Source organism: Macaca thibetana, chromosome 14, assembly GCF_024542745.1.
Source record: "Macaca thibetana thibetana isolate TM-01 chromosome 14, ASM2454274v1, whole genome shotgun sequence".
In the NCBI taxonomy this organism is placed as follows: Eukaryota; Metazoa; Chordata; class Mammalia; order Primates; family Cercopithecidae; genus Macaca; species Macaca thibetana.
The window spans coordinates 78,770,287-78,796,089 of record NC_065591.1 but is presented as its reverse complement, the minus strand read 5'-3'; the positions used below and the strand labels follow the sequence as shown (position 1 = coordinate 78,796,089).

At 43.7% G+C, this 25,803-nt stretch overlaps 3 protein-coding genes across 6 annotated transcripts in view; 2 read left to right on the top strand and 1 right to left on the bottom strand.

Annotated features, from left to right (window-relative positions):
• Nucleotides 1-15,240, bottom strand: part of TMEM135 (transmembrane protein 135) — a 356,382-nt gene extending 341,142 nt beyond the window's left edge. The window contains exon 1 of one of the 2 annotated variants that reach the window (XM_050755863.1): nt 15,156-15,240. The gene's annotated coding sequence lies outside the window, so the exon portion shown is untranslated. The remainder of the gene's footprint in view (nt 1-15,155) is intronic. The other variant, XM_050755860.1, reaches the window with a different exon arrangement.
• The window catches only part of ME3 (malic enzyme 3), a 1,085,505-nt gene that overhangs the window by 582,549 nt on the left and 477,153 nt on the right, over nt 1-25,803 (top strand). The window lies entirely within an intron of this gene.
• The window catches only part of FZD4 (frizzled class receptor 4), a 46,610-nt gene continuing 35,436 nt past the window's right edge, over nt 14,630-25,803 (top strand). The window contains exons 1-3 of one of the 3 annotated variants that reach the window (XM_050755849.1): nt 14,630-14,712; nt 15,862-16,068; nt 18,404-25,131. In XM_050755849.1, coding sequence (XP_050611806.1) covers nt 15,937-16,068; nt 18,404-19,732 — 1,461 coding nt within the window. In that variant the 5' untranslated portion in view covers nt 14,630-14,712; nt 15,862-15,936 and the 3' untranslated portion in view covers nt 19,733-25,131. Of the gene's footprint in view, nt 14,713-15,475; nt 16,069-18,403; nt 25,132-25,803 lie in introns of those variants that run through there. The other 2 variants (XM_050755847.1, XM_050755848.1) reach the window with 2 other exon arrangements.

The window sequence follows — 25,803 nt, the reverse complement described above, 5'->3', positions numbered from 1 at the left end:
TGTTGGTAAGGATGTGGAGAAAACCCTGTCCACTGTTGGTGGGAATGTAAACTGGTAGAGCTATTGTGCAAAATAATAACCGAAGAAAGGAAATCAGTATATCCTCAAAAAATTAAAAACAGAACTATAATATGCTACAACAAGCCCACATCTGGGTACCTATCCAAAGGAAAAGGAATCAGGATCTCTGATATCTCTACCCCTTTCTTCACTGCAGCACTATTCACAGTAGCAAACGTATGGAATCAAACTACCATCAGTGACAGATGAAAGGATAAAGAAAATTTCACATACACACACACACACGCACACACACAGGAATATTATTCGGTCTTATAAAAAAAGAAAATTCTATCATTTGTGACAACATGTATGAATCTGGAGGACATTATGCTAAGTGAAATAAGCCAGACACAGAAGGACAAATAATGCATAATCTCTATACGTAGCATCTAAAAAACTCAAACTCATAGAAACAGAGAGTAGAGTGGTGGTTGCCATGGACTGAGGGATTAGGGAAATGGGAGGATGCTGGTCAAAGGGTACAACGTTTCAGTTATGCAGAATGAATAAGTTTTGGAGATCTAATGTATACTGTGATGATTATAGTTAATAATAATGTATTGTATTTTGCTAAGAGATTTGATCTTCAATGTTCTCACCACAGACCTACACAAAAGGTAACTATGTGAGGTGTGATGGAAATGTACATTAGGTTTATTGTGGTAATCATTTCATGGCATATAACTGCATCAAAACATCATGTTGTATATCATAAATATATATAATTTTTATTTGTCAAAAACACCTCAATAAAGCTGGAGGGAAAAGAAATCTAACAGTATTTTCCAAGCCCAGTGGTAAGTTATATAGTTCACACAGTTATAGTTCTTCATATAGTTATCTCTTTAATTTTCACGAAGCCCCTTGGATGATAAAGAAATTTTGTTTTTGCTTTTGTTTTTCCTGGAGAAGGTTACTATGGTGGGGAATTCCTCTAAGAAGGAAACATAATTTCTTCATTTCCTTGCTGGAAATTATTATCAATTGGTCAACATCCTTTCCTGGGGGCTCATTATATCCCTTGTCTTCTAAGTGCCAAGGCTTCAGTGTAATGTATTAATAGTAAGTACTGAACCGGGAAGTCAGAAGGCCTGGGTTCTAGCCATGCTCTGCATCTAGCTAGCAATATCAACCTGGACAGCCAATTAATATTTCCCTTTCTCTTGCTGTCTTCATTTATCTTCAAGATGGGGCGATGAGGTGGACCTTTGGGTCTCTAAGTTATCTTCCACTTCTGACATTCTATGAGCCACACAGCCTCTGGTGGTCTCATGTGGATGGTATAATTCAGACCTCATTAGCTTGCCCCTCAAGGAAGGCTTAAACAGCATCACAGGGGCAGAAATGAGAAAGTCATTCAACACAATGCCTTCCTGAACACAAATGTTTTGAAAAGGAGGAAGGAGAAATGGCATGGCAGAGGGAGAGGAGTGATTGGCCACTCTGAAGGACAGGCAGGCAAGGAATGTTTATTCATTCTTAGTCAGCAAATGACAACGTGCAGCAGTAATATAGAGAACAGGAAAGGGCTGGATTATACAGAGCAACCTATGACCTAGCTCCTGGTGTATGCAGTCTGAAGTCTCAGGTCTGATTGACGGGTTTGCTGCTATTTACCCCAAAACCTGGTTTCCACAGAAATCCTAGTTTCTGGAGAAGGTAGGTGGAGGAAAAACAGAGTTAGATATGGTGGGAAGGGTCCTGGTAATAGGGTAAGGGACCTCTAGTTTTAACCCTGGATTAGATAAGTCATTTCCATTCACTGGGTCTCAACTGCTTTATCTATTAAGCGGTGTTCAGTAACAGATGATCTGGAACATTCCTTCCAGGTCTCTGATAGTCTAATGGATACTATCAGCTGCTATTGTTTCTTTACATTGGTGTGAAAATTGTTTTCTTTTTTTTTTTTTTTGAGACAAGAGTCTCACTCTGTTGCCCATGCTGGAGTGCAGTGGTGTGATCTTGGCTCACTGCAATCTCCACTTCCCACATTCAAGCAATTCTCCTGCCTCAATCTACCAAGTAGCTAGAATTACTGGTGTGTGCTACCACACTCAGCTAATTTTTGTATTTTTTAGTAGAGATGGGGTTTTGCCACGTTGGCCAGGTTGGTCTTGAACTCCTGAAGGGCTACTAAAGGAAAATCAGATAAAAATTTAGGCATCTGGAAATTTTCAGGATGTGATAAATGAGTGATCCTTAATGTCTACCCTATTTTGGGGAGGAATTTCAGTTGGCAATGCATACTATAAAAACTCAATCAATAGTTGTTAACTGATTAAACTTACTATAATGACTAGGCAAGGAACTAGCTGATTATCAAATGTCCTTGCAATGCTAATATACCCTAATACATTTTACAGAGAAAAACTAAGGATGCAATGAAGCTGTCTAAGGTAGCATGCATAATGATTAAAAGCACAGGCTGTAGAGTCAGACAGACTTGTGTTGGAATATCAACTCGGCCATTTATTGTGGGACCTCAGACAAGTTTCTCAATTTATCAGATACTCTGTTTCCTTATCTGCAAAATGGGGAGATTAACAGTAGGTACTGTATCGATTTATTCATTTAAGAAATATTCACTGAGGGGGGGTTGCTTCCAAGATGGCGGAATAGGAATAGCTCCTGTCTACAGCTCCCAGCAAGATCGACGCAGAAGACGGGTGATTTCTGCATTTCCAACTGAGGTACCTGGTTCATCGCATTAGGAATGGTTGGACAGTGGGTGCGGCCCATGGAGGGTGAGCTAAAGTAGGGTGGGACATCCCCTCACCCAGGAAGTGCAAGGGATCGGGTGATTTCCCTGTGGTAGCCAAGGGAAGCTGTGAGTGACTGTACCTGGAGGAACGGTATGCTCCTGCCCAAATACTATGCTTTTCCCATGGTCTTCACAACTGGCAGACCAGGAGATTCCCTCCTGTGCCTGGCTTGGTGGGTCCCACGCCCACGAGTCTTGCTCGCTGCTAGCGCAGCTGTCTGAGATCAACCTGGGATGCTGGAGCTTGGTGGGGGGAGGTCCACCCTTGATGAGGCTTGAGTAGGTGGTTCTATGCTCACAGTATAAACAAAGCGGCAGGGAAGCTCGAACTGGGCAGAGCCCACTGCATCTCATCAAGGCCTACTGCCTCTCTAGATTCTACCTCTGGGGGCAGGGCATATCTGAACAAATGGCAGCATGGCAGCAGATAGCTTCTAGAGACCTAAACGTCTCTGCCTGACAGCGCTGAAGAGAGCAGTGGTTCTCCCAGCACAGCATTCCAGCTCCAATAATGGAAAGACTGCCTCCTCAAGTGGGTCCCTGACCCCCATGTAGCCTGACAGGGAGATATCTCCCAGTAGGGGCTGACAGACACCTTATATAGGCGAGTGCCCTCCAGGATGAAGCTTCCAGAGGAAGGAACAGGCAGCAGTATTTGCTGTTCTACAGCCTCCTCTGGTGATACCCCTGCAAACAGGGTCTGGAGTGGACCTCCAGCAAAATCCAACAGACATGCAGCTGAGGGGCCTGTCAGAAGGAAAACTAACAAACAGAAAGGAATAGCATCAACATCAACAAAAAGGACATCCACACCAAAACCCCATCCATAGGTCACCAACATCAAAGACCAAAGGTAAATAAAACCACAAAGATGGGGAGAAAACAGACCAGAAAGGCTGACAATTTCAAACACCAGAACGCCTCTTCTCCTCCAAAGGAACACAACTCCTTGCCAGCAAGGGAACAAAACTGGACGGAGAATGAGTGTGACAAGTTGACAGAAGTAGGCTTCAGAAGGTCGGTAATAACAAACTTCTCTGAGCTAAAGGAGCATGTTCTAACCCATCGTAAGTAAGCTAAAAATCTTGAAAAAAGATTAGACGAATGGCTAGCTAGAATAACCAGTGAAGAGAAGAGCTTAAATGACCTGATGGAGCTGAAAACCATAGTACGAGAACTTCATGAAGCATACACAAGCTTCAATAGCTGATTCGATCAAGTGGAAGAAAGGATATCAGTGATTGAAGATCAAATTAATGAAATAAAGCGAGAAGACAAGATTAGAGAAAAAAGAGTGAAAAGAAATGAACAAAGCCTCCAAGAAACATGGGGTTATGTGAAAAGACCAAATCTACGTATGACTGGTGTACCTGAAAGTGACGGGGAGAATGGAACCAAGTTAGAAAACACTCTTCAGGATATTATCCAGGAGAACTTCCCCAACGTAGCAAGACAGGCCAACATTCAAATTCAGGAAATACAGAGACCACTACAAAGATACTCCTTGAGAAGAGCAACCCCAAGACACATAATTGTCAGATTCACCAAGGTTGAAATGAAGGAAAAAATGTTAAGGGCAGTCAGAGAAAAAGGTCGGGTTACCCACAAAGGGAAGCCCATCAGCCTAACAGTAGATCTCTTGGCAGAAACCCTACAAGCCAGAAGAGAGTGGGGGCCAATATTCAACATTCTTAAAGGAAAGAATTTTCAACCCAGAATTTCATATCCAGTCAAACTAAGCTTCATAAGTGAAGAAGAAATAAAACCCTTTACAGACAAGCAAATGCTGAGAGATTGTGTCACCACCAAGCCTGCCTCACAAGAGATCCTGAAGGAAGCACTCAACATGGAAAGCAACAACCGGTACCAGGCACTGCAAAAAGATGCCAAATTGTAAAGATCATCAACACTATAAAGAAACTGCATCCATTAATGGGTGAAATAACCAGCTAGCATCATAATGACAGGATCAAATTCACACATAACAATATTAACCTTAAATGTAAATGGGCTAAATGCCCCAATTACAAGACACAGACTGGCAAATTGGATAAAAAGTCAAGACCCATCGATGTGTTGTATTCAGGTAACTCATCCACGGGCAAAGACACACATAGGCTCAAAATAAATGGATAGAGGAAGATCTACCAAGCAAATGGAAAACAAAAAAATGCAGGTTTGCAATCCTGGTCTCTGATAAACCAACTTTAAACCAACAGACTTTAAACCAACAAAGATCAAAAGAGACAAAGAAGGCCATTACATAATGATAAAGGGATCAATTCGACAAGAAGAGCTAACTATTCTAAATATATACAGACCCAATGTAGGAGCACCCAGATTCATAAAGCAAGTTCTTAGAGACCTACAAAGAGACTTAGACTTCCACACAATAATAATGGGAGACTTTAACACTCCACTGTCAATATTAGACACATCAACAAGACAGAAAATTAACAAGGATATCCAGGATTGGAACTCAGCTCTGGACCAAGTGGACTTAATAGACATCTACAGAACTCTCCACCCCAAATCAACAGAATATACATTATTCTCAGCACCACATCACACTGATTCTAAAATTGACCATATAATTGGAAGTAAAACACTCCTCGGCAAATGTAAAAGAACAGAAATCACAAGAAACTGTCTCTCAGACCACAGTGCAATCAAATTAGAACTCAGGTTTAAGAAACTCACTCAAAATCGCACAACTACATGGAAACTGAACAACCTGCCCCTGAATGACTACTGGGTACATAACGAAATGAAGGCATAAATAAAGTTGTTCTTTGAAACCAATGATAACAAAGACACAACGTACCAGAATCTCTGGGACACATTTAAAGCAGTGTGTAGAGGGAAATTTATAGCACTAAATTTTCACAAGCAAAAGCAGGAAAGATCTAAAATTGACACCCTAACATCACAATTTAAAGAACAGGAGAAGCAAGAGCAAATAAATTCAAAAACTAGCAGAAGACGAAAAATAACTAAGATCAGAGCAGAACTGAAGGAGATAGAGACATAAAAAAATCCTTCAAAAAATCAATGAATCCAGGAGCTGGTTTTTTGAAAAGATCAACTAAATAGATAGACTGCTAGCTAGACTAATAAAGAAGAAAAGAGCAGAATCAAATAGACACAATGCAAAATGATAAAGGGGGTATCACCACCGATCCCACAGAAATACAAACTACCATTAGAGAATACTATCAACACCTCTATGCAAATAAACTAGAAAATCTAGAAGAAATGGATAAATTCTTGGACACATACACCCTCCCAAGACTAAACCAGGAAGAATCTGAATATCTGAATAGACCAGTAACAGGTTCTGTAATTCAGGCAATAATTAATAGCCTGCCAACCAAAAAAAGTCCAGGAACAGACGGATTCACACCCAAATTCTACCAGAGGTACAAAGAGGAGCTGGTATCATTCCTTCTGAAACTATTCCAATCAATAGAAAAAGAGGGAATCCTCCCTAGCTCATTTTATGTGGCCAGTGATACCAAAACCCGGTAGAGAAACAACAAAAAGAGAAAATTTGAGACCAATATCCTTGATGAACATCATTGTGAAAACCCTCAATAAAATACTGGTGAACTGAATCTAGCAGCATCAAAAAGCTTATCCACCACGATCAAGTCAGCTTCATCCCTGGGATGCAAGGCTGGTTCAACATATGCAAATCAATAAACGTAATCCATCAAATAAACAGAACCAACGACAAAAACCACATTGTTATCTCAATAGATGCAGAAAAGGCCTTCGACAAAATCCAACAGCCTTTCATGCTAAAAACTCTCAATAAACTAGGTGTTGATGGAATGTATCTCAAAATAATGAGAGCTATTTATGGCAAACCCACAGCCAATATCATACTGAATGGGCAAAAACTAGAAGCATTCCCTTTGAAAACCAGTACAAGACAAGGATGCTCTCTCTCACCACTCCTATTCAACATAGTATTGGAACTTCTGGCCAGGGCAATCAGGCAAGAGAAAGAAATACAGGATATTCAATTAGGAAAAGAGGAAGTCAAATTGACTCTGTTTGCAGACGACATGATTGTATATTTAGAAAACCCCATTGTCTCGGCCCAAAATCTCCTTCAGCTCATAAGCAACTTCAGCAAAGTCTCAGGATACAAAATCAATGTGCAAAAATCACAAGCATTCCTATACACCAAGAACAAACAGTCAAATCATGAGTGAACTCCCATTCACAATTATTACAAAGAGAATAAAATACATAGGAATCCAACTTACAAGAGATGTGAAGGACCTCTTCAAGGATAACTACTAACCACTGCTCAACGAAATAAAAGAGGACACAAACAAATGGAAGAACATTCTATGCTCATGGATAGGAAGAATCAATATCATGAAAACGGCCATACTGCCCAAGGTAATTTGTAGATTCAATGCCATCCCCATCGAGCTACCAATGACTTTCTTCACAGAACTGGAAAAAAACTACTTTAAAGTTCATATGGAACCAAAAAAGAGCCCACATAGCCAAGACAATCCTAAGCAAAAAGAACAAAGCTGAGGCACGACGCTACCTGACTTCAAACTATACTACAAGGCTATAGTAACCAACACAGCATGGTACTGGTACCAACACAGATATATAGACCAACAGAACAGAACAGAGGCCTCAGAAATGACACCACACATCTACAACCATCTGGTCTTTGACAAACCTGACAAAAACAAGCAATGGGGAAAGCATTCCCTATTTAATAAATGGTGCTGGGAAAACTGGCTAGCCATATGTAGAAAGCTGAAACTGGATCCCTTCCTTACACCATATACAAAAATTAACTCAGAATGGATTAAAACTTAAATGTAAGACCTAAAACCATAAAATCCCTAGGAGAAAACTTAGGCAATACCATTCAGGACATAGGCATGGGCAAAGATTTCATGACTAAAACACAAAAGCAATGGCAACAAAAGCCAAAATACACAAATGGGATCTAATTAACTAAAGAGCTTCTGCACAGCAAAAGAAACTATAATCAGAGTGAACAGGCAACCTACAGAATGGGAGAAAATTTTCACACTCTGTCCATCTGACAAAGGACTAATATCCAGAATCTACAAAGAACTTAAATTTACAAGAAAAAACAAACAACCCCATCAAAAAGTGGACAAAGGATATGAACAGACACTTCTCAAAAGAAGACATTTATGCAGTCAACAGACATATGAAAAAATGCTCGTCATCAGAGAAATGCAAATCAAAACCACAATTAGATACCATGTCACACCAGTTAGAATGGGGATCATTAAAAAGTCAGGAAACAACAGATGCTGGAGACAATGTGGAGAAATAGGAACACTTTTACACTGTTGGTGGGAGTGTAAATTAGTTAACCATTGTGTAAGACAGTGTGGCGATTCCTCAAGGATCTAGAACTAGAAATACCATTTGACCCAGCCATCCCATTACTGGGTATATACCCAAAGGATTATAAATCATTCTACCATAAAGATACCTGCACATGTATGTTTATTGCAGCACTACTCCTTTACAAAAAGGAAAGCTAGGTGTGAAGTTTGGGAAATCAGGGGCAAAGTGGAACCCACGGGGACAAACTAGATCTCATGTCTGTCTTTAACCACCTCTAAGCTTGATAATGCAGGTGACCTGCAGAAGCTGGAGTCCTCAGCAACAGAACTACTCAAGCACCTAGCCCAGGACTCAGAGAAAATAAAGGAGATCATCAGGAGTTGGAGGAACTGCAGGCCCGGGTGCTACCCCATGCCAGCAGGTGAGCCAGCAGATTAGTAACAGTGTGCATGAGCCACCATGGTGCCTGGTACCCAGCACTGACTTTCAGAGCATAAAAATGCTGCTTCACATCTACCTCCCCAATCTTGTGTTAATTTTTCTTGTAGCTTACCCTAATCTAGAACCATGTAGGAAGGAGATTCTGGGAAAGTTCATTTCAGCTTAGCTAGATTAACATAATACGAAACTAGTGGAGTCTACTCCTTGTCAGCCTGGGATGCATACACACTTCTTTTAACCACACTTAACTTCCAAATAAAGACAATAGCAAAATAGGCTTTCCCTTCACAATACACAATTGTCCCTCATTCAACTGAAAATATGCTATCCCTCTCCCCAAGAGAGACTATAAAGTCCCTTTATTCATCTTTAGGTAATAATCATTCTTTTCCTAGCTGAGTCACACTCTCCTTTGATATCTTGCTATTTAATTCTGTCCTGGTTATTTGTTGCTAACCAACAAACCAACCTAAACCTATAGGAATAAAACAATTATCATCAAGGATTTTATGTGTTAGGAATTGGGAAAAGGCACAGCAAGGATGTTGGGATGACACCAACAGTAGAGGTTAGGAATAGCAGGGGCCAGAGAATCCACTTTAAAGATGGCTTCTTTCCTCACATTTTGGGCACCTGGCTTGGGATGGCTGAAGGAAAGGCTCATCTGGGACTAATGAAGAACCTGCATGTAGCCTCTCCTGCATGGCAGTCTTAGAGTAGCTGAACTATTTACAAGGTTGCTCAGAGCTCCAAAGTGAGTTTTCCAGCAAACAAAGTAGAAATTGCATGACCTTTCATGATGCAGCTTTGGAAGTCATGTACTAGCACTTACAGCATACTCTATTGGTTGAAGAAGTTACAAACCCTCCCTGATTCAAGGGGAGAGAACATAAATTCCATCTTTCAACAGGAGAAGAGTCAAAGAATTTGAGGCCATGTTTTAAAACCATCATCTGGGACTTTATCTCGTCTAGTTCATGCTTATACACAATATGTGGTAGCTAGTTCACCCTTTGGTCATTATTTAGCATCATTTTCATTCATATTCATTTCTCATCTCCATTAATTAATGAGCGGTGTCTATGAGAATATTATTAAAAGTGCCTTCCTTTCCATGCTTCCCAAGGTTTCTTGGAAAATTACCCATCCTTCAAAGCTAAGCTTACATTCTAATTTTTCTACAAATTTATCAATTACAGGTAATTCCTTGACTTAAAATGCCTTGGCTTGAGACCCCGGCTTTTACCAACTGTTTCATGGCATATATGATTCCTAATGGCTTCAGCTGACAATAATGAGATGAGTGGTTGACTAGCTACAGTAGTAAACAGTGATTTAAAAAATGTCTTAGGCTCCATCCTGGCTAACATGGTGGAAACCCCATCTCTACTAAAAATATAACAAATTAGCCAGGTGTGGTGGTGGGCGCCTGTAGCCCCAGCTACTTGGGAGGCTGAGGGAGGAGAATGGCATGAACCTGGGAGGCGGAGGTTGCAGTGAGCCGAGATTGTGCTACTGTACTCCAGTCTGGGCAACAGAGCGAGACTCCATCTCACAGAAAAAAAAAACAACAACAAAACAGTCTTAGGCTGATTCACGAAATAGAGAAACACATTTGCTTCTGAATTGAAAAACAATTTTTGTCAAGGTTTTTTTTAGGCCAGATGCAGTGGTTTATACCTGTAATCCCAGCATTTGGGAAGCCAAGGTGGGTGGATCACTTTGAGCTCAAGGGTTTAAGACCAGCCTGGGTAATATAGCGAAACCTGCCTCTACAAAAAAATATTAAAATTAGCACAGCATGTTGGCTCACACCTGTGGTCCCAGCTACCCAGGAGGATGAGGCTGGAGGATCACTTGAGCCCTGAAAGCAGAGGTTGTGAGCCACGATCACACCACTGCACTCCAGCCTGGGCGAAAGAGTGAGACCCTATCTCAAAGAAAAAAAGAAAGATATTTGTCTACTGTAAAATATTTAAGAATAGAGACACTGTCAAATAAAAAGGAAGATAAATAATTGGCAAAACATCTGACTTGAAAAGAAACCTGAAAGCGTGAACCATGCCTGACTTGCAGGAGTGGTTTATAATCTTGACTTAACCGTCATTCTGGAACCACTTAGGTAGTATTTTGATGGTTGCCTATACCCGGCTCATAATGCAGGCTCTCTTTTTCTGAATAATCCGATCACTTATAGCCAGAACCATTCATTTATGTATTAAACAAATAACTACGGACTGCCTTCTGTGACTCAGGCAATATTGTTCTATGTTGTTTAGGAGCACAGTAGTGAAAAAGACACAGTCTCTGACTTCAGAGGAGAGTGAGAGACAAAAACAAAACCACCCAATAACTTTATAATACAGAACCTTATGTACAACAACAAGGGGAAACAGGAAAGAAGAGAGCTCAACAAAATGCACTTAACCATAAAAAACTTGTTTCACCCTTGGTCTCATGTCTTAATCTCCCCCAATGTGACTGTAAGCTCCTTGAAGGCAGAAACCACCTTTAACAGGTCTGCATACTCTCTAGTACCCAGCTCAGTAACATGTCCACAATAACCCATCACTAAACATTTGTTAATAGCTTGACTGATCAATTTCACTGAAATGAAATGAGGCTATGGATGTAAAAGTGTGTTTGCATTATTTTTTGCCTTCCATGGAGGTTTTTAGTTGTTCATCTTTGTGTTATCACCACCAATAAATAAGGATGTCTGATGTACCATTTAATGCTTGCTAAATTTATGGGTAGGAGGAAAAATTTTGAGCTTCTATTCCTTGAAATGCAAGAGCTCTGTGGTGACATTTCTTCTTTGCTAGCTAGTGGTGCAATGGACTAAGAAGGGAGTTTGGCTCTGCCACTTAATAGGTGTTAATCTCTTGGGAACTTTGATTCCTCAGCTCGAAGTAAGATCAGTGTTCCCTTCCACCTTACTCAGTAGGCGCATTTTTGTTTTATAACTAGTTTGGGTGCAGGGGGAGATGTAACACCCTATTTATAAACGGATGGAATGTGTCATGGCATCTTCCTTTGCTTCTGTTGTTCCACAGTAAATTCCCAATACTTATGGGGTTTTAGTCCCAGTGAATTATTTCCCTCAAAAACCAGGCAGGATAATAATGAACCACTTTCTTGCATTTTCCATCAAGACAGCTCTTTGTGAGTTCTAAATGTTCTACCTAGATTCAAAGAAGCTGGTTTCTTCATGAGTGGTTGGAATAAGACTTTTCTTGGAAGCTACTGAATATGGATTAGTTGGATTGTTTCATAGGAAATAAAAAGCAGGCTCTAGGGTAACTACTTCAGCACTTAATTGGGTTAGCAAAGAGCTGCAAATGAGAGATTTTCCCGTAGGAGGGAAAGGATGTTTATGGCTTCCACCCCCTTAGGTGATGCATTTTAACCTAAATGTTAGTCTTCCATGCGGCCTTTAATTTACTAACCATTACAAGAATCTATTAGAGCAGAAAACGTCAGGTTGAAAAATTAACACATCACCGGAGTTAATAAGAACCCAGCCTCTTATTAGATACAAATGGAGAGCCCTCCAACTGCCCAAGAGCCTGTTGAAGTCATGTTTGCTGCAGCTCCAAAGCAGTTGAATCTTTACTGCTCAGAGGCTGGACCAAGGAAACTGCCCAGGCACTCAAGCCAGAGTTAGCAGGGGCCCATGGCCTGCACTTTATTCAGGTGTCACTATATTTTCCTCTCAGAAATGCTGTGCATGTCACAGGGTGGATATCCCTCTGCCTGGGACTCCCTTGGGAAGTGTTTTCCGTAACAAAGACAAACATGCCATGCCTGTCACCAGGGGCAGATTGTGGACTGTGTAAACCACTCCAGCAGAGGGAGGCTGAGGGACTCCGGGCCATTCCGATTTAGCTCTAAGTTATGGTCTTTGTTGCCTTTCCACATTCAGACTGAAATGTGATTCCCCTAGCTTTCTTTTTTGGAAAATACTGGTGATGAGTCCCACCACTAGAAACAAAAGCTGTTGACAGAAAAGGCTTCTGATAGGGAAGGGGCTTCTTCATGTGTTCTCAAAGGAGACAGTTGCTTCAAGCAAGCTGAGGCAGGATGCCAGGTCTAGGAATAAGAGGTCCAGATCACAAAAGGGTCATCTTTATGGATTAGGCTGGGCGTGAAGCAGTTTCCTCTGCAAGAGCAGTACCATGCACACAGAATTTAGGGCCAGGCAGACACGCACGAGTTCTTCTCCACGACTTACTGTGTAATCCTGGGCAAACTGCTTGGCCTCTCAGAGCATCAGTTTTTGCAAGTTGTGAGAAATAAATAAAGAATGTTAGGCATGTAACACAGTGTCTGAAAGTAAGAGTTCTATATGAGTGGTTATTGATTTGAAAACAGTATTCCTTCACCCAGCACAAATGATGTTCCTTGTGTGCCAGGCCCTGTATGAGGGACAGGTCCTCCTCCGTGACCTCACTGTTTAATAAACCATGTAAGTATATCTTCAGCACAAAGCACACCCCACCACCACCTCTCTTCCCAATGAGAAGGGCCAATTGCATACTAACTTCACTTTGTTGAGTAGCTACAAATCTTGCAGGTCATCCCCCTTTGAGTAGCCCTCCAGACTCAGCCACTTCTACCTTCAGTTCACCCATAATTCTCTATCTGTGCACTAGCACACTAAGTTATTGTTGTTTGTTAATCCTTTATCTCCTCCCGTGAGGTCCTAAAGGATGAGGATTATCTATTCATTTGATCTATTCATCTGATTATGTATTCATCTCTGTAACCCAAATGATTAATAGATCATTTGATCTGTTCATTTGATCGTTTATTCATCTCTGTAGGCCAAGGGTTTCATGCATTACTCAGCACAGGCACACAGAGATTCAATCCTATTGCTGAGTATATTGATTTCCAGCTGGGAATTTTTTCTGGGAAAATAGCCCTGCCTTCCATCTTTGAAGAGCCTCTTCTGTGCCCTGGTTTGGTTGGTCTTGTCATTTTCTATTACTTTGGTTCTAGCCTCAGTTTCCTAATCTCTATAAGGGGCTAACGGAACCTCCTTCATTGGGAGTTTATGATGCTGACTGGAGACAATGCAGCTTCTCCGTGTCCAACACAGTTCTAGGCACAAAGCCAAATACCAAAAAAAAAGTTGATTCCATTTTTGCCCTCAGTCAAGTCTCGTTGCCAATATAAGACGACTAAAAATACAAGACAGAATATGAGTGTCATATGAGTGGCACAGACATTCTTCCAACTTGCACCTAGCCTCTGCCATATGCCACAGAATTTGGTTGAAATGGGAGGATAAAAACATGCATAAAACAGTTCCAGGAAAACAGTGGTAAGTGTTGGACAAAAAGATCTCAGGAAGAGGGTGAAAAGTCTTTTACCCAGATCCTCAGTCTGGGGCTGTTAGAGCTGTCTTTAGCACCAGGCTGGAAAGCAGGAGGCTGTCCCAGAATTGATCTCCCCTAGTGTTTTGGAAACACACACACATACACACCAATCATCAAGTTCTTCAGCATTCATTATGTGTCAGACACCGCTAAATGATTTACAGGCATTATCTCACTGAACTCTTAGAACAACTGTGTGAGGTGGATATGAATTTCCCTACTTCACAGCTGGCCACTTTGAGGCTCAGAGAGGCACCATAGCTTGAACATAGTCAAGCAACAAGTGAATGGCTGAGGAATCCACCTGCTGGGAGTTTTACCGGCCGACTGGAAAGCAGAGAGAGGGTGGCCCAGCACAAAGCCGCGGGGGGGCTGGTAATGAGACAGGAAAGTTGGGTTCAAACCTGGGTCGCATGATCCCCAAATCCCTAGGAACCGAGGCAGAAGAATAGTAAGGAAAAAAAGGGGTGCAGGCTGGTGGGGAGGGGGTGCCCGGGAGGCCGGGAGAGAGGAGTCACGGTGGTTGTGCGCCTTCCTCGTCCCCAGTCATAGGTCAAGCCTCTCCCCTCCCGCCCTCTCACCCTCCCAACCTTATTTAGAAACCGTGTCCCCGAGACAGGAAGGGCGGCGGGCCGAGAAGCACGGAGAGTCCCGGTCTCATTTCCTTTCGAATCCCCCTGTGGAATTTCATTTCATACGGTGAGGAAATCGGAGCGCGAGACCATCGGCTGGTCTGCAGCTTCGCAGCTCCGGGGCGCCTCCCCTCTGGCGGCTGGAGGTGGGCGGCTCCCGGCGCAGGTCGGGCGAGTCTGGGGGCGGGGAGAGGCCGGGCCCGGATCGCCTCTAGTCGGGAGTGAAAAATAGCTGTGGGCTCGCGCAGTACCAGGCACCGCGCTAAGCCTTCTACGCTTTATCTCTAATCCTCCCAAGTGACTTTAGAGAGGAGGAGACTGACGCCGAGAGGCTGAGCAATTTGCTCAAGGTCACACAGCCGGGACTGAAAGCCACAATCGGTGTAAATCCAAATCCCGTGTTCTTTGTGTACGTTCCTCTGCCTGACGGGGAGGTGGCCACGGGCCTAGGTTACAGCTGAAAGGAGACGGGAAGAAAAGGGGGCAGACGGAACAGGGCGCACTTCTCACCTGGGGGAGGAGGCGGCAGGACGGCGCGGCTGGAGCCACTGGGCTCAGTCCCCGCCTGGCCCCTGCGCGCCTAGATCCGGGTGGGAGGAAAGCAGGAGCCGGGAAGCAGGCGGGGCGGGGCGCTCAGGGAGGGAGGGAGGGAGGAGCGGCCGGAGGAGGGGGCTGGAGGGCGGGGGCCTGACCCCTCCAGCGGGAGAGCGGCCCCGCCCCGCCGCCTCGCCCCTTGCTGCCCACCGCGCCCGGCCATTGGAGCCGCGCCCTGTCCGTCCCGCCCCGCCGCCGCGCCGCGAGCCTCCAGCGCCGCGCAGGGCTCAGGCGGTGAGAGCTGCGCAGCGCTGGCTGCTGGCTGGCCTCGCGGAGACGCCGAGCGGACGCGGCCGGCGCCGGCTTGTGGGCTCGCCGCCTGCAGCCATGACCCTCGCAGCCTGTCTCTCGGCCTCGGCCCGGGACGTCTAATCCCACACGGTCGCGCGCAGCTTCTGGAGAGCCGGCCGCTGCCCCCTCATCGCCGCATCACACTCCCTTCCCGGGAGCTGGGAGCAGCGCGGGCAGCCGGCGCCCCCGTGCAAACTGGGGGTGTCTGCCAGAGCAGCCCCCGCCGCTGCCGCTGCTGCCCCCGACGCTGGCCATGGCCTGGCGGGGCGCAGGGCCGAGCGTCCCGGGGGCGCCCGGGGGCGTCGGTCTCAGTCTGGGGTTGCTGCTGCAGTTGCTGCTGCTCCTGGGGCCGGCGCGGGGCTTCGGGGACGAGGAGGAGCGGCGCTGCGACCCCATCCGCATCTCCATGTGCCAGAACCTCGGCTACAACGTGACCAAGATGCCCAACCTGGTGGGGCACGAGCTTCAGACGGACGCCGAGCTGCAGCTGACAACTTTCACACCGCTCATCCAGTACGGCTGCTCCAGCCAGCTGCAGGTGGGCGCCCCCACCCCCACCCCTGGCAGGACCCCTTGGGGAGGGACGCTCCAAACTAACTTTGCAGAGCCCATGCCAAGTTGATCATCCTAGCCTGAAGGAGACAGCTCTCCTGGAAAACTGATTTCCATCCCCACCCCCACTTTCTCAGGGACTGGAAGCCAAAACGTTGTGTAAGTCATCTGGCCTGGGAAAGAACCCACTCTTACACCCCGCCCTTCCGTTTTTCTTCCTTGCCCACCCATGTCTGGCCAGACCCCTAACCCCAGTGGAGCTGAGGGTTATCTCTGCCAAGGATTCTGGCCGCCAGTGCTCGGTCGGCAAGTGGGAGGGAGCCAGCTGCAGCTAAGACTTGGAGGGAGAGATAAGGAGACCATCCCTCACGGACCTTCCCTCTCCCCACTATTTTTGGGGTGTTATTAAATGAAACACTACCGTACCTTTTTCTGCCGAATAGCCCCTCCTCACGGCGTCCCGCAGGGTTTTAGAGGTCATGCATGAAGGAGTGGTTGGGTTGGCTTGAGTTCTTTCTTATCCTCAAGAGTTGAAGGCACGTTTAATGCTTGGAGGGTGACAAGAAGCTGCAGGAAGGTGGTTGGTATATTGGAAGAAATTTTTCTTGCAGTCGTTAAAAAATGTAAAGCATATGTAATGATAGAGAAAATGTTTATTCCACAGTAATAAGAATTTGCATATACAGGGTGATTATAATCCTGCAAAAAAAAAATCATTGGGGTAATAAAAAACTGAAAGGAAAATTTTTAAAGTGTTAACATTGGTTATGTTTGGGTTGTTGAGGCTGGATGATTTTTAGAAATTTAGAAAACAGAGAAGTTGTGGGAAAAAGTACACGTTAGTTGTCCAGGCTTCAGAAATCTGGTTTCTGGCCGGGCGCGGTGGCTCACGCCTGTAATCCCAGCACTTTGGGAGGCCGAGGCAGGTGGATCACGAGGTCAGGAGTTCGAGACCAGCCTGACCAACATGGTGAAATCCTGTCTATACTTAAAGTACAAAAATTAGCCGGGCGTGGTGGTGCTCACCTGTAATCCCAGCTACTCAGGAGGCTGAGGCAGGAGAATCTCTTGAACCTGGGAAGTGGAGGTTGCAGTGAGCCAAGATTATGCTATTGCACTCTAGCCTGGGCGACAAGAGCAAAACTCCATATCCAAAAAAAAAAAAAAAAAAGAAAGAAATCTGTGGTTCTGGCTGTAACTTCTGAGAGATAAGAAACAGACATATAGCTTACTTACTAGGTGCATGTTTTTACATAGGTCATTTTAAAACTTGGTTTGTGGTTTTGGAAAGATGGTCGGGATTAGACCTGTTGCTGTGAAATATCCCTTTGGAAGTTCCAGAATTTTAGAACTAGGTTATAAAAGCTTAAGAAATGATCCTCCAGCTCTCAGTTTGGAAACAGCACATATCCTGACATCAGTGGTAATTTGTTGGAGAAACAGCTTTTGCAGGGATATATATTTTTAATTACATGTATCCTGGGGAAAGTGGCCAAGCTGTTTTGAAGGACAAGACTGGATCCCTTTACATGCTGGAAAATAGTTACTTGTAACTCTAGACTTCATAGACAACATCTGTAAGGAGCCAAGCAGACTGTTTATCAATGCTAGAGGAATTGAGGACAGCAACTGGACTCTCCCCTGCTGGTATTGCAGTTTCAGCGACTTAACATTTACATTTTCCTATTGTGCTTCATTATTATTCATTGAGGAAACCTGGCCAAACAAATCCCTAGTGACCAGAGACCTCAATCTGCATCCCATCCTTGAATCTAACAGTGTCTCAGTTGGGCCATTTTTTGTTTCAGTATGGGACTAGTTTAAACAAATTTTTAAGGGGTAAAGTAGGGAGAAGAGAATACTAACAGGATCTACATTTTTTTAAACTTTTATTTTTAAAATGATAAAGAAATGGGGATAAAAATAAACCACCTGAGTCATATTAGTTTCTTTAGCTTTTTCAAATAGTATCTAAAATGGAAGGAGATTGAAAGCCAGTTTTTAAAAATTTATTTCAAGTGTTGTGCAAAGAGGGCTTATGCAATTCTTCACACCCTATTTATTTTATTTATTTATTTGTGTACATTCCTCTGGAAATGATTACTAGAGCCAAACTAAGAAAAGTGTGTAAGTGATGGATTATCAGGCATCCTTGTTTGAGGTCAGAGTAAACAGACAGACTCCCCATAGGTTGGTTTAAAAGTAGATACGTACATTGCCTGGAAGCATTCAACTCAGCTTTGTGGGAGCATTTGGTCAAACTTCCAAGTCATTGTTTTTTTTGTGTTTTTTTTTTTTTGTTCATTTTGTTACTTTTCCAGTTCTTCCTTTGTTCTGTTTATGTGCCAATGTGCACAGAGAAGATCAACATCCCCATTGGCCCGTGCGGCGGCATGTGCCTTTCAGTCAAGAGACGCTGTGAACCCGTCCTGAAGGAATTTGGATTTGCCTGGCCAGAGAGTCTGAACTGCAGCAAATTCCCACCACAGAACGACCACAATCACATGTGCATGGAAGGGCCAGGTGATGAAGAGGTGCCCTTACCTCACAAAACCCCCATCCAGCCTGGGGAAGAGTGTCACTCTGTGGGAACCAATTCTGATCAGTACATCTGGGTGAAAAGGAGCCTGAACTGTGTTCTCAAGTGTGGCTATGATGCTGGCTTATACAGCCGCTCAGCCAAGGAGTTCACCGATATCTGGATGGCTGTGTGGGCCAGCCTGTGCTTCATTTCCACTGCCTTCACAGTACTGACCTTCCTGATCGATTCTTCTAGGTTTTCCTACCCTGAGCGCCCCATCATATTTCTCAGTATGTGCTATAATATTTATAGCATTGCTTATATTGTCAGGCTGACTGTAGGCCGGGAAAGGATATCCTGTGATTTTGAAGAGGCAGCAGAACCTGTTCTCATCCAAGAAGGACTTAAGAACACAGGATGTGCAATAATTTTCTTGCTGATGTACTTTTTTGGAATGGCCAGCTCCATTTGGTGGGTTATTCTGACACTCACTTGGTTTTTGGCAGCAGGACTCAAATGGGGCCATGAAGCCATTGAAATGCACAGCTCTTATTTCCACATTGCAGCCTGGGCCATCCCCGCAGTGAAAACCATTGTCATCTTGATTATGAGACTGGTGGATGCAGATGAACTGACTGGCCTGTGCTATGTTGGAAACCAAAATCTCGATGCGCTCACCGGGTTCGTGGTGGCTCCCCTCTTTACTTATTTGGTGATTGGAACTTTGTTCATTGCTGCAGGTTTGGTGGCCTTGTTCAAAATTCGGTCAAATCTTCAAAAGGATGGGACAAAGACAGACAAGTTAGAAAGACTGATGGTCAAGATCGGGGTGTTCTCAGTACTGTACACAGTTCCTGCAACGTGTGTGATTGCCTGTTACTTTTATGAAATCTCCAACTGGGCACTCTTTCGGTATTCTGCAGATGATTCCAACATGGCTGTTGAAATGTTGAAAATTTTTATGTCTTTGCTGGTGGGCATCACTTCAGGCATGTGGATTTGGTCTGCCAAAACTCTTCACACGTGGCAGAAGTGTTCCAACAGATTGGTGAATTCTGGAAAGGTAAAGAGAGAGAAAAGAGGAAATGGTTGGGTGAAGCCTGGGAAAGGCAATGAGACTGTGGTGTAAGGCTAGTCAGCCTCCACGCTTTCTTCATTTTGAAGCAGGGAATGCCAGCATTTTGGAGGAAATTCTACTAAAAGTTTTATGCAGTGAATCTCAGTTTGAACAAACTAGCAACAATTAAGAGACCCCACCCCAACCCCAGCATCAAAAAACCAATGATTTTGCTGCAGACTTTGGAATGATCCAAAATGGAACAGCCAGTTAGAGGCTTTCAAAGCTGTGAAAAATCAAAAACGTTGATCACTTTAGCAGGTTGCAGCTTGGAGCGTGGAGGTCCTGCCTAGAGTCCAGGAAGTCCAGGGCGATACTGTTTTCCCCTGCAGGGTGGGATTTGAGCTGTGAGTTGGTAACTTGCAGGGAGAAAGATTAACTTTTTTAACCCTTTACAATTTTAAATACTAACTGGGTCTTTCAGATAGCAACGCAATCTATAAACACTGGAAACGCTGGGTTCAGAGAAGTGTTACAAGAGTTTTATAGTTTGGCTGATCTAACATAAACATCTTCTGTGGTGCACTGTCTGCTGTTTAGAACTTTGTGGATTGCACTCCCAAGAGGTGGTGTTAGAATCTTTCAGTGCCTTTGTCATAAAACAGAGTTGTCTGAACAAACAAATGTACTGTACTCACACACATAAGGTATCCAGTGGATTTTTCTTCTCTCTCTTCCTCTCTTAAATTTCAACATCTCTCTTCTGGGCTGCTGCTGTTTTCTTCATTTTATATTAATGACTCAAAAAAAAGGTATTTTTATAGGAATTTTTGCACTGCAGCATGCTTAAAGAGGGGAAAAGGAAGGATGATTCACTTTTTGACAATCACTTAATTCAAAGGAAAATGAGATTTACTAAGTTGACTTACCTGACCGACCCCAGAGACCTATTGCATTGAGTGGTGGGGACTTAATATATTTTACTTGTGTGATTGCATCTATGCAGACGCCAGTCTGGAAGAGCTGAAATGTTAACTTTCTTGGCAACTTTGCATTCGCACAGATTAGCTGTGTAATTTGTGTGTGTCAATTACAATTAAAAGCACATTCTTGGACCATGACATAGTATACTCAACTGACTTTAAAACTAGGGTCAACTTCAACTTGCATTCTCAGAATGATAGTGCCTTTTTAAATTTTTTATTTTTTAAAGCATAAGAATGTTATCAGAGTCTGGTCTACTAACGACAATGGAGACTTTTTCAGTTTTATAAAGGGAACTGAGGACAGCTAATCCAACTACTTGGTGCATAATTGTTTCCTAGTAATTGGCAAAGGCTCCTTGTAAGATTTCATTGGAGGCAGTGTGGCCTGGAGTATTTATATGGTGCTTAATGAATCTCCAGAATGCCAGCCAGAAGCTTGATTGGTTAGTGGGGAATAAAGTGTAGACCATATGAAATGAACTGCAAACTCTAATAGCCCAGGTCTTAATTGCCTTTAGCAGAGGTATCCAAAGCTTTTAAAATTTATGCTATACGTTCTTCATGAGGGGGTATCCCCTAGCAGCCTCTTGAAAATTGCACTTCTCTTAAAACTGTAACTGGCCTTTCTCTTACCTTGCCTTAGGCCTTCTAATCATGAGATCTTGGGGACAAATTGTTGACTATGTCACAGGTTGCACTCCTTGTAACTCATACCTGTCTGCTTCAGCAACTGCTTTGCAATGACTTATTTATTAATTCATGCCTTTAAAAAAATAGGAAGGGAAGCTCTTTTTTTTTTTTTTTTTAAATCACACTTTGTGTGATTGAAAAAAACATTTCCAGGGACTCAGAATTCCAAATAGGTGGTCAAATTCTGGAAATAAGCATTTCCTCTGTTTTAAAAATGTGATTTGAGCCTTATGCCCATAGTCTGACATTTCCCTTTCTTCTTTCCTTTTCGTTTTTGTGTGGTTCTTGAGCTCTCTGACATCAAGATGCATGTAAGGTCCATCGTATGTTTTGGAAGGCAAAGTCTTGGCTTTTGAGACTGAAGCTAAGTGGGCACAGGTGGCCCCTGCTGCTGTGCCCAGTCTGAGTACCTTGGCTAGACTCTGGGTCAGGCTCCAGGAGCATGAGAATTGATCCCCGGAAGAACCATTTTAACTCCATCTGATACTCCATTGCCTATGAAATATAAAATGTGAACTCCCTGTGCTGCTTGTAGACAGTTCCCATAACTGTCCAGGGCCCTGGAGCACGCACCCAGGGGCAGAGCCTGCCCTTACTCACGCTCTGTTCTGGTGTCTTGGGAGTTGTGCAGGGACTCTGGCCCAGGCAGGGGAAGGAAGACCAGGCGGTAGGGGACTGGTCTTGCTGTTAGAGTATAGAGGTTTGTAATGCAGTTTTCTTTGTAACGTGTCAGTGATTGTGTGACCAAGGCAGCATCTAACAGAAAGCCAGGCGTGGAGTAGGTGATCAATGCTTGTCAATGACTAAATAATAACAATAAAAGAGCACTTGGGTGAATCTGGGCACCTGATTTCTGAGTTTTGAGTTCTGGAGCTAGTGTTTTGACAATGTTTTGGGTTTTGACATGTGTTTTCCACAAATCTCTTACCTTTTCAGGGCAAAGTGTATTTGATCAGAAGTGGCCATTTGGATTAGTAGTCTTAGCAATGCTACAGGGTTTCACATTCCAGACAATGGAGAGTGTTCATGGTTTCAGGAAAAGAACTTTGTGGCTGAGGAGTCAGTTACCAGTGACCTTCAATCAACTCCATCACTTCTTAAATCGGTATTTGTTAAAAATATCAGTTATTGTTGTATTTATTGAGTGCCAACTGTATGTAAAGCCCTGAAATAGATAATCTCTGTTCTTCTAACTGATCTAGGGTGGGGACGCACCCAGGTCTGCTGAACTTTACTGTTCCTCTGGGAAAGGAGCAGGGACCTCTGGAATTCCCATCTGTTTCACTGTCTCCATTCCGTAAATCTCTGCCTGTGTGAGCCACCACACCCAGCCTGGGTCTCTCTACCTTTAACACATCTCTCATCCTTTTCCCAGGATTCCTTCCAAGTCAGTTACAGGTGGTTTTAACAGAAAGCATCACCTCTGCTTCATGACAATCTCTGGAGAAATCCCTTAGGAAGACTATAAGAGTAGTCCACAAGGACATGGGCCCACACATCTGCTTTGGCTTTGCCGGCAATTCAGGGCTTGGGGCGTTCCATGTGACTTGTATGGGTGTGTTTGAGGACAGCATCTTGCTAGAGAGAAGGTGAGCATTGTTTTTTTTTCTATGAAACCTGCAGTAAATAGGTATGATTGTAGCTTCCTCAGAAATCCCTTGGCCTCCAGAGATTAAACATGATGCAATGGCACCTCCATCCAGCGTCCTTTCTGGTAGACTCCTTTCTCCTGCTTATATAGGTCAAACCTCAGGGCAGGGAAACATGGGAGTAGAATGGTGCTGGCCAGAACCATCTGCTTGATCTTCTTGGTTGATTCATATCCTCTTTCCTTTATGGAGACCCACTTCCTGATCGCTGAGACTATTTCTGAACTGGCAACTTACTTGGGCCTGAAACTGGAGAATTTAATTTCAGAGATGCTCTCTGATTTTCCTCTCCCAGGTCACTCTCTCACCTGCACTCCCCAAACTCAGGTTCTGGGAAGCTCGTGTGTCTAGACTCTGATTTTAGATTCTGTTCAGCACCTTTAGCTCTATATTCTCTGGCTCCCCGCATCCTCATGGTCACTGAATTAAATGCTTATTGTGTTGAGAACCAAGCTGGGACCTGAGGACACAAAGATGAGCTCAGCAGTCTCAGCCCTAGAGGAACAGACTCAGGGATTTCACCAGGCCGGTACAATATTTGATTTCTGGTGAGGTGGCCACAGCTGCAGTTAGGGAAGGGAGCCACAGAGCACAGACTGTCAAAGGAACCTCTTTTTTGTTTGTTTGTTTGACACAGAGTCTTGTTCTTTTGCCCAGGCTGGGGTGCAATGGCACAATCTTGGCTCACTGCAACCTCTGCCTCCCAGGTTCAAGCGATTCTCCTGCCACAGCCTCCCGAGTAGCTGGGACTACAGGTGTCTGCCACCACGCCCAGCTACTTTTTGTATTTTTAGTAGAGATGGGGTTTTACTGTGTTGGCCAGGCTGGTCTCGAACTCCTGACCTCATGATCTGTCCGCCTCGGCCTCCTAAAGTGCTGGGATTACAGGTGTGAGCCACCACACCTGGCCTGGAAGGAACCTCTTAAAATCAGTTTACATCTTGTATTTTGTTCTGTGATGGAGGACACTGGAGAGAGTTGCTATTCCAGTCAATCATGTCGAGTCACTGGACTCTGAAAATCCTATTGGTTCCTTTATTTTATTTGAGTTCCCATCTGGGTTTGTATTATGTCTTACAAATGACCTTAGTTATCACTATTCCTCCAGGGTTAGGTCATAGATCTTGGAAACTACTTAGAGAGCATTTTGCTCCTACCAAGGATCAGATACTAGAGCCCTACATAATGGATTTCATTTCACTCTAGCCTACATAGAGCTTTCTGTTGCTGTCTCTTGCCATGCACTTGTGCAGTGATTACACACTTGACAGTACCAGGAGACAAATGACTTATAGATGCCCCGACATGCCTGTTCCCCTTGGCAAGCTCAGTTGCCCTGATAGTAGCCTGTTTCTGTTTCTGATCTACCTTTTTTCTCTTATTTGCATTAGCCAATTTCCAGAATTTACCCAGGCAATTTGTAGAGGACCTTTTTGGGGTCCTGTATGAGCCATGTCCTCAAAGCTTTTATACCTCCTTGCTCTCCTACAATATTCAGTACATGACCACTGTCATCCTAGAAGGCTTCTGGAAAGAGGGGCAAGAGCCACTCTGTCCCACAAAGGTTGGGTCCATCTTCTCTCCCAGGTTGTGAAAGTTTTCAAATTGTACAAGTAGGCTGGGGCCCTGACTTGGCTGTGGGCTTTGGGAGGGGTAAGCTGCTTTCTAGATCTCTCCCTGCGAGGCACGGAGGTGTTTCTGAATTTTGTCTACCTCACAGGGATGTTGTGAGGCTTGAAAAGGTCAAAAAAATGAAGGCCCCTTGGGTTCTTTGTAAGAAAGGTTGATTAAATATTAGGTGTAATCTGCAAAAAGATAACATGTGACTCCCCCTGCTCTGTGCAACTGTTGGGCTGGATGCTCTGTGGCCTTTCTTGGATCCTCATGCCACCCCACAGCTCCAGGAACCTTGAAGCCAATCTGGGGGACTTTCAGATGTTTGACAAAGAGGTACCAGGCAAACTTCCTGCTACACATGCCCTGAATGAATTGCTAAATTTCAAAGGAAATGGACCCTGCTTTTAAGGATGTACAAAAGTATGTCTGCTTCGATGTCTGTACTGTAAATTTCTAATTTATCACTGTACAAAGAAAACCCCTTGCTATTTAATTTTTGTATTAAAGGAAAATAAAGTTTTGTTTGTTAGCTTGTGTGTGACTTGGCATATTTCTGAAAGTATATGACAGCCACTAGGAAGCATATACACCCAGCAGTGACAAATAGAGGATTCAGTTTGCAGGGCAGATTGGAAACTGCTTTCTGAGGGCCTCTTTCTTTTTTGCTGGGGCTCTTTTTCCCTGTGGGATTTCTCCTGGGTCAGCAAACCCCCACAGTCCAAGGTCAACAGAATTGATTACTAATATGGGCATCAGTAACACTCAAGTAGGTCACATGATGCTTTGGATATAACTATAGTTCTCAAGTTGTTATCCCAATGACACCTCTTTTTCTGGCATTTTCAATGCATGTGGCTATCTTTGCCTTCCAAGCCCCACTGACTTAATCTGATGGCCTAAAAAAGAGTTTTCCCATCATTGCTAGAACTTTTGGCCTCTTAAAAAAGGGAAAGGAAAGGGGGCTTTTTTTTTTCTTCAGATTTTTTTTTTTTTCTGGCTACACAGTGGTTCTGTTTGTGTAATATACATGGGCATATGCCACATTTGTCAATCAGGAAAGTGGCTTCTTTAGCTAATTTTATAAATTGTGTGGTCTGTGTCGCCATATCCAGAAAAGTCATCAGACAAAGCAAATTCAAAGCTACTATGAGGATATTGTTATGGGAGCCAGTAATATTATAGACCACACAGACAGAGAGGA